This window comes from Pan paniscus, chromosome 15, assembly GCF_029289425.2.
Source record: "Pan paniscus chromosome 15, NHGRI_mPanPan1-v2.0_pri, whole genome shotgun sequence".
In the NCBI taxonomy this organism is placed as follows: Eukaryota; Metazoa; Chordata; class Mammalia; order Primates; family Hominidae; genus Pan; species Pan paniscus.
The window spans coordinates 86999988-87012114 of NC_073264.2; the positions used below are offsets into that span (position 1 = coordinate 86999988).

General features: G+C 38.5%; 1 protein-coding gene across 1 annotated transcript; it reads right to left on the reverse strand.

Annotated features, from left to right (window-relative positions):
- Window positions 1-1474: 1474 nt before the first annotated feature.
- On the reverse strand, window positions 1475-4086 carry LOC100982307 (A-kinase anchor protein 7-like). The gene has a single exon (XM_034937960.4). It carries the CDS (start codon window positions 3827-3829, stop codon window positions 2774-2776), a length of 1056 nt encoding a protein of 351 aa, XP_034793851.1. The 5' UTR covers window positions 3830-4086; the 3' UTR covers window positions 1475-2773.
- Between the last annotated feature and the right edge of the window lie 8041 nt (window positions 4087-12127).

Here is a 12127-nt window from a genome sequence, read left to right on the forward strand (position 1 = left end):
TTATAAGACAGATGTGGGATTAGGTCCTGTTTGGGATCACATTTCCGGAAAATAAAAACATACATTCTGAGGCTATCAGGCTCAGAGTGAACTTTGGGGTAGGAAAGAATTCTGTGGATGGTTAAGGTGCCTCTCCTTTTAAATCTTGGTGAAAAATACTCAGTGTAAGGTAGTGGTCAAGAGACAGGTTCTGCTACCCAGCAGATGAGTCACATCCGTGACTTTCTGACAGCATGGAGAACAGGCAAGCTCAGATGCTTCCTTTTCAGCCTCCTCCTCTGTGAAATGAAGGTGATAACACCAGCTACTTCCTTGATAAATTGAGTGAATTAAATGAAAGAGGGCATAGTGTCTGCCACATGAATGCTAGTGACTATTAATTTATGTAGATATACCTAATTGGGTTTCTTTTCTACATTAGAATGTTGAAGCTGGTTGTGGCGGCTCACATCTGTAATCCCAGTGCTTTGGGAGGCTGAGGCAAGAGGAATGCTTGAGCCCAAGAGTTCAAGACTAGCATGAGGAACAGAGTGATGCCTCATCTCTACTAAAAAGAAAAAAATTTTAAATTAGCTGGTGTGGTGGTGCATGCCTGCAGTCCCCATAACTGGGGAGGATGAGGAGGGAGGATCACTGGGGCCTAGGATTTCGAGGCTGCAGTAAGCTATGATCGTGCCACTGCACTCCAGCCTGGTTGACAGAGCGAGACCCTGTCCCAAAAAAGAAAAAAGTTGAGACCCTGGAGACAAATTAGGATATTGAGTTAAACAAACAAACAAACACAAAACAAAAACCACTTGGTATTATTTTTATAGTTCTAGCTTGAGTGGCAAAAAGAATCTTATTGGACTCATATATAATCCCATGCCATTCATCAGAGTGAGAAAGCCCAAATATTATTAGAGTTCAAATCCAAGTAAAAGGAAAATATGTTTTCCCTGCTGAGATCTCTGGATTATCCTAGAAGGTTTTCGATTAAATGGCTGTGACCAAGGGAGGTGGCTGAGTGACAATGTCCAACAGAAATAACTAACTATATGTAGAGAAAATGCCGTGAAAAGTATTCATACATCTTTTCAGCAATACAGTAAAAGACAGATAAGAAGGTTATAATTCTGACTCTTTGGCTCTCCTGGCATTAGTGGCTGAAGAGGTTAACACTGTCCTAGACTTTTCTTTACAGAATTCCCTGCAATCAATTTCCAGACTTGGAATATGCTGTGGCACCTGCTCTGCTAGAGTGAGCATCTACTGGCTCTCTTCCGCTTTGTTTTGGGAAAGTAACGAACTGTTGGTTATAAACTGTTGAAAACAAATATCAGAAGGTCATTGTGTGGCTAAACTTTGATATATTGAGAAATGTGAACTTTAGCAGGACTTCTAAAGTACTGTCACGCAGGAGGCGGTAGAGTAAGTGGATTCATCTATCACTGGTGAAAACATGGCACAGCATCACTGCTTGAAGGTTGAGCATGGAAACGCTCAACCCTGATTAAACGACCATAATTTCTCAAGCCTGGGACATGGTTGGCAGACATAGGAAGCTGGGGCCTTAAAATATAAATTGTTGGAATTTATAATGCACTGTCAATCTGTCAGGGAAAAACAGTGTTGGAGTCTCTGTAAATTCACACTATTGGATAATTATTTAAACATTTTCTAGAGCCAATTTGCAAATGCATTTTGATGGTAAGAGAAAAAATCATATTTTTTTCTGCTTTCAAAGAAATATAATGGGCAGTTTGCACAGAATGGAAATGCTTAGTGTTTCTTCAAAATTCGTGCCCGCTTTGATAGCTGGGTGATTTGTTACTAGTATTTTTTTTTTTTTTAAGGGAAAACAATATGTTTATTAAGAGCCATGAAAATGCATAAACTCATTTGTAAATAAATGTAGTATAATTTACCCAGTGAAAAAATAGCTAAAATCCATGAGTAAACTGGATTTTATATTTGAAATGATTTAACATATTTGATCTCCAGTGATTTCCCCTCCATCATGATCTACTGGTAGCAGCAATTTTGCAATGACTATAGAAAAAGTTGTTACCAACAATCATCATACCGGGGAAGTTTTTCAAGATGCTCTTTCAAACGGAAGCAGTGCAAACAAGTTCAGATGGCAAGGGATACGATCAGACCTGGAGCTTATCTTCGGACACGTAAAAAATAAAAATCCCAAACATGTATTCCTTAAGAAATGAAAAAGCAGAACAACATTTTGATCAGTGAAAAATATTATAAGGATATATAAAACATTCTTAACCAGTGATCGCAATAATTACATTTATAAATGTTCATTCAAGTACTATTGTTCAATAAACATTCAAATTCTCATTAAAAGTAACACTAGATGTAGACACACCTGGACAACGCTTCTTTTGATTTAGCAACAATTGTGTCAACAGGAGGCAAGTGACCCTTAAAATACTGTTGTTGGCTCTGTTTTATTCTGTTTGTGAATGATTTGTTCACAGTCTGTATGTTTTTTTTCTGCAAGGACCCGAGAAATATCTCACAACAGCTAATTAAGAAATCATTTCTATAAAATAACTCTCAATATTACAGAAACAGACATGCTAAAACACAAGTGTAGCTCAAAAAATAATTGGGCAGAATCAATTTTCTTTGGCAAGAAATTGCTAATTCCTCACCAAATGTTGGTTTGCTGTTGTGCAGACACTATCAGAAACTTCTTTGGTGTTTACCAAAGAGCTACTTAATAAGCTGAAAAGATTTCATAAGCTATGTTGTCACAATCGCAATGTAGAGCTTATGTCAAAGTTGTGCTGAAATCAACGTCATTTGCTGAATTACTGTTGTTAATAAGTCTTCCTTCAAAAAGCTCCCTCCTAATTTTGGCCTGAGTCTCAGGCTTTAATAAAAGTTCCTTTATCTGTTTCACTTTGGACTTCAGACCCATCGTTTCTCGATGCAAAGCTTCATTAATTAAGTCTCGAATTCCAATAGGTTTCTTGCCAATCACAATGGAAGATTCACAGTGATAATAACCATTACTTTGTTTTTTCTTCAGCATGGAGCAAAGATCTATGCGATATAATATTTCTTCTCCAAATCTGTGACTGATAAACTTTTCATATAAATCAGGATCTATTTTTTTCACTCCATTCTTACGGAGCCACAGTGATTTTGACAACTTCATGAAGGTCAAATGAGGCTTAAAACTTCTGCTCTCTCCTACCAGGATGCCTTTTTCTTGAAATGTCCTATTTGCAGTCTCTGCTATCTCCAAAAGTGAGTTTACATGATCTCCTTCTGCCAGCTTCACAAATCCAACCTGATTTCCAAAAGTGCCAATCCCTTGAAAGGGCAAAGTCAAATGTTTTCCCTGGAGGAGTTCTTCTATGAATGGTTTCAATTCCAAAAGAGCATCAATACCAATGTTTACTTCATCTTCATTTAATAATTGCATCACCAGCAGGGTAATATGAAAGGAACCATCACTGACCATTGCTTTGGCCAGTCGCTCATCTTGTTGTATTATTGCATTCTGCAGGATCTTAATTCCTTTTATAATCTCTTTGTTGGTGATTGGAATGGACAGGAAATAGTTGGGTTGATAATCTTTTCTCTTTTTTTTCCTCTTCTTTACTTGATCACTCTTGACCCATTCATTTTCTTGACTTCTCTTCAAATTTATTTGAGGTTCATCAGTGATTCCACAGTCATCCTGAATATCTACAGTGGCAAATGGCATGTCTATCAGAGAATCCATAGTATTGGCTTCAAATTCCTCTGACATTTTCTTTTTTCTTGATACATTTTCACACTCATTGGAATTAATTCCTCCCGCTTCGGGGCGCTCCATGGTCGCGGCGCATGCGGGCGGCGCGTCTGGGCTGGCGGCAGCGGCGGTGGCGGGCCGCGTCCCGGGGCTGGAGGCGAGGCCGAGGCGGAGGCCAGGGCGGGGCTCGGGGCCTGAGGGCGGTGCGCTGGGCCGGGGCGGGGTCCAGCGACAGGCTGCGGGGGCCCGGGCCGCGGAGGCCAGGCCTGCGGAAGCGCGGAGCTTCCCAAGCCGCAGCCCCCGCGGCAGCGGCAGCGGCAGCAGCCGCAGCAGCCGCAGCAGTCCTGTTACTAGTATTTTAAAGTATGGATTTTGTAGTTGGGATAATTAGGGATGCTGAACAGTAGAATTGTTCTTGAAATTTCAAATAGTTACACTGCAGAAATAAAAAATTACTGGTGAATGCATTTATTTTCTTCAATGAAGAAGCCTTCTGCAGATAAACTGCACCATTTCAGTTATTTCAAAGAATAGGAGAATGTGCAGTGAATTTATTGGATCAAGAAACCAAGCATGTGTCTGGCACCCAGAACTGAGGCTTGGGTTAGGCTTGGAACAATCTTGAGTCACATCCCTAGAAATAAAGGTTATGTAGTTTCCTTTCTCTTTTGGACTAGTTGGCATATGTACATAGGAGTAGTTAATAAATACTAGGAAAGAAGAAATTTAATTAAGACTCTTAAAAGTGTAAGACAATGAATTGCTGTTGAGGATTTGAAAGTAAATTGTACAGCTCTAAGATATGTTGTCTGGTCAAAGCAATAAGTGTTAATTTAGTTCTCGTTACATGCCTTGCTCAGCATCATGGAAGATATAAAAATGGGAAGACTTCCTTCAAGTAACTTAACATCTGGAGAGAGAAAACTCAAGCCAATAAGCATTCAGTACATATAACTGTATGTGTATGATTGTTTCAGGAAGCAAAGGGGATCACATGTATTCTAGAAAGAAAGATAGTAATATTGGTTCAGTAGTTGGGGAAGGCTCAGTGGAGTAGGCCGGGCTTTGGAAAAACCTTGAACGATGAGGACAATTTTTAAAGTTGAAGAGAATATTCTCAAAAGTAGCTAGAGTAAAATGCATATTAGAGATTGTTGATTTAACTCCTGAGGCTGGAGGAGGGAGTTCAAAGAGGAGTTTCATGAAAGATCAGAGAAGTTACAGGATAGGATGGTTAGAGTCTATCTGGATTTGCTCTATATTTTATCATATTCTATAACTTCCCTTAATCCATTAGTCCTTAATGTGCATTTTCGTCTAGTTACTCTTTTCTTCACAAAGGACCTAATATGTAGTCTCACCATAACTCCCTCTACACAGTTGTACAAGGGTTCCATCTAATCCCTGTTCCTTTGGGAGCCACTCTGAAAAGGATGGACTTTCTCCTCATCACACTCTGTACATGTGTCTCCCTCTTTTTTCTCTCACCATATTATGCACCCAGGGAATCATAACCATCTTTACATACTATAAAGCACCTAATGTAACACTTTGCTTTAATAAGTACAGAGCAAATGCCAGTTGGTGTGAATTCCCAGTTCTCAATCTTTCTGTAAACAACAGAAAAGTTACATAATGTTCAGTGGATAAAGCTGGAAGTGAATGTTTTCTTCCTCAGGATTGAGTAGATGAGTGCTGCTAGATATTAGAGCCCCCTGAAGATTGGATCTGTCTTATTCATTGCTGTGTTCCCAGTGTCTTTTTGCAACACCTGGCACAGAGAGAGTGTTGAAAATGTTTGGTGAATGAATGAGTGAATAATCATAAGTGGCCACAATGCTATTCATACACTGCATGGAGCTCATGAGTGTGTCATCCCTGCACCTCTCAGGGCTATCTAGCTTTACCAGGTTCAAACAGGGGATTTTATTGAGAACAGTCAAAACCTACCAAGACAGGGTATACACAACTCCAGGCCATTCTCCCTCTGCCTCTTTGTCCCATGGGGGCGGTTATTCATAGAGGAAGCTATAAAAGAGTAAGCTACTATAGAAGTTGACAGACAGGAACTTTATTCCAGATCTTTATTCTGAGAGTCAAAAGAACATGTCTTCTAGACACAAGAATATATAACAGGATCTTTCTTTTATCTCTAAGTCAAAGTGACTGAGATTTGCCTATAAGCTAGGCAAAATTCTGGCTGTGGCTTCAGTACTGCCCTTACCCTGAACATTCTACGACTACAAATAGCATATTATCTGTATTTTCTGTGGGTCTCCATGTAACAGATTTTGGAGAGGTATGTAATTCACTTTTTCTGAAAATACTTACCTTCTGTTTGGGGTTTTAAATGAAAATAGATTCCATGATTAATGCAGAAATATGACACTAAGGTGTTTCCTGTAAAAAACAAACAAAAATACTGTTTTTGAGTTTCTAAATGATATGCCAATGGAGGTCACAAATCTCATGTGGACCAGTTATCCCCATTTAGATGATGAACTCTAGAAATTTAATGTGAAATTAATAATGATCATAAAAATCAGAATTTTAGTCATATTGAAGAGAGTATTTAACTTCAAAAGTTAAGTTTGTTGTACGCATTCAGAACTCGGAACACCTTTAAATTATGGATGTTCTTCTCACTATTTATTTTGTGGGTGTGCTTTGGCACTTTTGGACACGGGCCTTGTGCCATATCTCACTGCGTATTGAAGAAGCAAGAAGACTTCTCCTCCGAATGTGGATACCCATGTGCTCCCACAAAGGAAAAGGCGATGTAGCAGAGTTAGCAGGTGCAACTATTCGGCCTGGTTTTGTTATACTGAATCCACATAAGGCATTCTATTCAATGTGGGGATATATCTCACTAGTTCAGAGTGATTCATTAGCACAAAGAAATAGCAGAGTGGGAACAGTTCTCAGAGCCTTTGGCAAGCATGTTAAAGCAGGCCCATGACAGATGAACTCAATGAACTAACAGCTTAAATAGCAGTTGGGAACAGGGACTGCTGAGAAATGAATGGGCTGACCTTATAACAGTGAGCAAAACTTCATGACTAGAAAACACAAACTTTTGGGCCCTTATGGGAGCATGTACCCCATTATGCAGTGTTTGAGGGGAGGAGATGTGGGCTGTACAGTTTTACATGCCATTAATTAAACTTAGCATAGAGAGGCCAGTGATGTCTACCTTACTGCCTGATTAACATACTGGGTCAAGAGCGTTAGATGTTTACCGACTGTTTTTGCATCAGAAACCGTAAGGGAAATGGCCCCTCAGAAGTACATCTATAATTCATGGACCAAATCAGAAGCTGTGCATGAAGGCTGGCATTGCTATGCATTCCCTTCCCTTATTCAAGTGGGAGCTAGCCATGCATAAGGAAGGTCACGTCATACTGTGTGATTCCATTTCTGTTTGTGTTGTTTTCAAGATATTTTGGATATCTCGAGGCATGGCCAAGGACACTGGGGGAAAATGGGAAATGCAGGTTAAATTAAAGGAGGCTTATTTACTTCAGTGGATCTTTCAAAGAGCTGCAAGTATCTAATTAGACAAAAACGAATTATTAGATTATGTAAAGACGTCTCATAGGCACCATTATCAGATTAAATTGTAAACACATATGTGCAATGTATTTGCTTTTTATATATTTATGTTTATTTAGTATAGCTATAGCATTAGCCATGGTGGTATTTATTTTGCCCAAGTGTTTGTATTTACCTCCAATTTTATATCATGCTATATAATTGGTGGGTTTTTTGAATAATTGGTTTTTATATTTTCAAATATATGTATACTATTTCAAGCAATCCTCAAATACAATTTTTCTGAACTAAATGGTAAACTATGCTATTTGGAAAGATTCCCTACAAACAGTTAACAATTTTAGCAAGCCATTAATATAAATTAAATGGACAAATGAAAATAGCTTTTTATATTATTATAGAGTTTCTATTTTCAAACTCAAAGTATTAAAATGGGGATTATAAGTCACCCATGAGGACTGTGTAACTAATCAGTTTTACAATTAGATAGAAGCTCAAAACCATTCTTTTCTAAGCACTGGGGAGCAGCCTGCCAGTCTCACTAAGTAATTGTGGGGTTGAACAAATCCCTTGCCAATATTGGGGTGATGTGGCTGGCAGATGGCTGATCAGAGACTGAAATAAAACATAGATGGTAGAACATGAAATAAAAACACTATCTAGCACTATCTCTTACTGGTGCTGCAACTCCCTGCTGAATATATTTTAGTTTAATTAGTTTGAAAAGGTAAAAACTATCACTTTCTAGTAACTTAAGTCCAAATTTTAAAGTGCATACAAATTGAAAGTGACCTGCTTTTAATAACAGCTTTCAGTCTGTTGAGCATTTTCATGTCTAGGTCAGGCAATAGGATTCCAGAAAAGATAAATATTATGTGGGTTGGTGGGCTGTTTTTTTTTTTTTTTTGCCTTGTATATTATAAGGTAATAAGAAATAAGATGTGCAATATGAAATGAGATATGTGCATGCATTGAAAAGACTATTCATCCTCTGGTGATTGTTAGATTTGCAACTTCACCTCATGTGTAACATGAGTCTTTTTTCATACCAATTTCCAGACACATCAGCCTGGTCTTGCCTCATTTTATTTCAATGCTATTATTCTCCTTCATAGGCATATGTTTGCAAAACATCACTCTATGCCTATATTCTGGGACCAGGACACTTCCCATTTTCCTTCCAACCTGATGTCACATACTCACTCAATCTAAAACCCTCACTTTACCTCAGCCTGTAAGCACAGGGAAGATGTACATGCCCAAGCCATCACAACAGACCAAAGGCTGTTGGTTGACCACATGGAATAGGGTACACATTCAAAAATGTCTCTACAACTGCCCAGGCTGGTTAAATGTTGGTAAATTATGCACATCTGCAAGGCAGCTGTTGCCTTCAGCTCGATCCCATTCAATGTAAAAAGCCCAGGAGGTCAAGGAGAAGAGCTTTTTCAGTTCTCTGCTGTACAAACACATGGTGGTACAGGTGGATCCTTGCCCAGTCCAAGTGTCAGAATGCGGAGAAGGAATTGTGGACACATTGACCCTTCTTCTTATTGTTTTCATCTGCATTATGTATTCATGGAGTTGCACGTATTAGTTAAGACAAGTACCCTAGAAACAGGAAGCCTTTGTTCTTTTTCTAACCAGCTGAAAATTACCAAGTAGAGTTAGAAAATATTCCTAGATTCTTTGTTTATTTCTTCATTTATATTTGTATAAAATGTAGTGTGCTTCATGAAACAGGAGGATGACAGAAATTGGTTTGCAAAGGACTTGGTCAATTGTGTTTGTTTAAAAAGATGAGAGGAATTCAAAATGAGATTATTCCTTGTGAGGATAACATTCAACTTTGACTTCCATTCTGATGTGGCCCCTGGAGAAAACATCAATCAAAATGGAAAAATAGAGAAGAATTAAAGTCAAGGAGAACCTCAGATAAAATATGTGGGAGTTAGTAAAAAAATGTTACTGGTATTAGTAACAATCTAAGGGTTTCTTTAGGGGGGTCAAGAATAATCTGAAAGGAGCAAAGACAAATTTCTTTAACAAGACAAGAGATCAGAACGAATGAGTAAACCAGGCATTAATGAGCAGATTGAGAGCTCCTTTGGGATGTTGGAATTGAAGACTTTCCTCCCAAGTCTCAGTTTCAGTTGCTTATATGAAATGCTTTAACAGGCACAGGCAAGAAACAAACTGTATGTTCACCTGCTCTCATGTTTCTTATTCGTGTTTTCTTCAGAGCCCAATTAGGCATGTCTACCTACAGGCAAGGAGGTAAAAGTGACTCTTTCCCAAATACTGAGTTTCCTATTTCTAGGCCTTTCCTTTAATTTCTCCCAATACTTTTTTTTCCCTCACTAACATGCTCAGTCTTTTTGAAATAAAGGAAAAGAATATAATTCAGTTGCCCTATAAAGTTTATTATTGTATTTTCTTCCAGGAAAAATTACACTTTAATTACAAAAAAAAAAAAAATTCCTACCAAAATCAGCACTTTGGAGATTTCCCTACCAAAATCAGGAAATTTCAGGTGTGCTGGTGGGCATATCTGGGGGCTTTGTGACATGTTTTGAATCACTCCACATATCACCTCTCTACTCTCTTAAAGATAAGGCTAGCCAGTGCCTATATGGGTCTCTTGACATCTCCTTTAAAGTGGCATGTCTCATTACCTATTCATAAGGCATACATCGTGGTTATGGGACAGACAAACAGGAATGCAAAAGCAGGTTTAGAAAAGGAACTGTCTTAGTCAATTTTCTGTGGCTTATAAGAAAATACCTGGAACAGCATAATTTATAAAGAAAACATTTTATTTCTTATTTGTATGGAATCTGAGAAGTCCCAGGTTGAGGAGTTCTGTCTGGTGAGAACCTTCTTGCTGGTGGGGAGTCTCTGAAGAATCCTGGGGTGATGCAGGGTATTGCAAGAATGGGGCTGAGTGGGCTAACATGCTATTTCAGACCCCTCTTCCTCTTCTTATAAAGCCACCATTTCCCCTCCTGTGATAACCCATTAATCCATTAACTCACACATAGAGTAATCCATTCATAAACGCACAGCTCTCATGACTCAATTGCCTCTTTAAGGTCCCACCTCTCAATACTGGCACTTTGGGGATGAAGTTGCAACATGAGTTTTGGAGATGACATTCATACCACAGCAGAAAGGAAAAGGTTTCTAGAACATTTTGACTACAGACATTTCGTTCTTAAAGAAGTCTTGTTATACTTAGGTAATATTTGTTAGATTCTTTGAGGAGTGAGAAACGGCTTGAATTATCAATATGCTTTCCCAGTTTGCTTTATAAAACCAAGTGGCTATTCTCTCATTAGTGAAAATCATAAAACTCTGCACACTTATGTCCCTGTGGGTATATACGCTTTACTTTTCTCTTATCCCTTATTTCCTCCTTGATTCTATGAGACTAGTTATGGGTAATGCTTGCTCCATAGAAGTTTTAATCGAATAGCTTTCTCATTTTGATTTGCCTCTAGGTAATAGTTTGCTTTCTTAATTAATGCTGTAAAAACACACATTATGATCTTTACCTGAAAGATGTTTTGATTAATGCCAGTACCTATGGTTTTGGTTGACTAACGTACTCTTTTCCCCCTGCAGAGAAGCTGTGCTCCGTTAAGCAGCTGCTTCATTTCACCCCAGAGGTTGCTGCATTTTGCTAACTGTAAAAATAATGTTTGTTTATGATACAATTTGTAAGGAGTTCTTCATATCAATGGAAATAAAATTCCCTCCCACCGCCCACCCACCCACACATTCTCTGAGAAAGATAAACATCTCTCTCTCACTCTGGCTCTTCCTTTTTGATCTTTCTCATTCGATTTCCCCCTTCCTCTCAAATGCAGTCTCTGTGTCTGTATAACTTCACATAATAGAATGCCTATGAGCACTCTTGAAAAACTACTCCTCATAATAATGATAATGAGAATAGTGGCAATTTATTGAGCAATTCCTATGTGCTTGGCTTTATTATAAGGTTTTTACATGGCATTGTCTCAATTGTTTTCAAACAGTCCTTTAAAGTATAAAATATTATTATTCCCCTTGTATAGAGGAAACCAGCTGAGGTTCAGAGAGGTTATACAGCAACTAAGCAGAACAGCTGCGCTGTGCCTGCTATGAATCCATCCATTCTTTGAATTGAAATTAAGCATTCTCATTCAGTACATGGCTACTAGTCACTTGAAATAACAGACACTAACAAATATTAGCCAATGTCCATATAGTAGTTAGAGTTTTTGTTCTAAAGTGCAAATTGGATCATGACACTCTCCCACTTAAAATTATTCAGTTGACCCCAGTTTCCTTCAAAATAAAGTTCACTTTTGTTGTGTATCCTGTCTTCATGGTCTGGTTCTAGCTTATGATCTGGATTCCATCTTTCCTAATCCCTATCCTGCTTAAGTCAGCCTTATTGCCAGGGCCTTGTATATTTCCCTTTGTCTATTTGCAATATACTTCTTTCCCTACCCAGTCTGGATCCTACTCCTCTTGGAGTCTGAACTAGGAAAATTCTACTTCTGGATGGCCTTCTTGACAGTCCCAGCCTCCCCTATTTGGTTCTGTCTTCATGCTCTTGTAATCCCAAGCTTGCATATCTCTTTATTTGCTTACTGGATTTTTCCCTCTTACTGCTATCCTGGGGGAAGGAGCAGCTCCTTCCTCATTACGTTTCCATCCACAAAGTGCCTGTCATTGAGTAACAATAATAAAAAGATATGTTTGACAAATGAATAAACACAGAACTAAGGCTGAACTTAAATAATTCCCGGGGACAAATTTAAGAGTTAACATATGTTAATGCTT

Excerpts from the sequence above, each read along its gene's own strand:
- LOC100982307 (XM_034937960.4), bottom strand. The coding sequence starts at position 3,829 with ATGGAGCGCCCCGAAGCGGGAGGAATTAATTCCAATGAGTGTGAAAAT.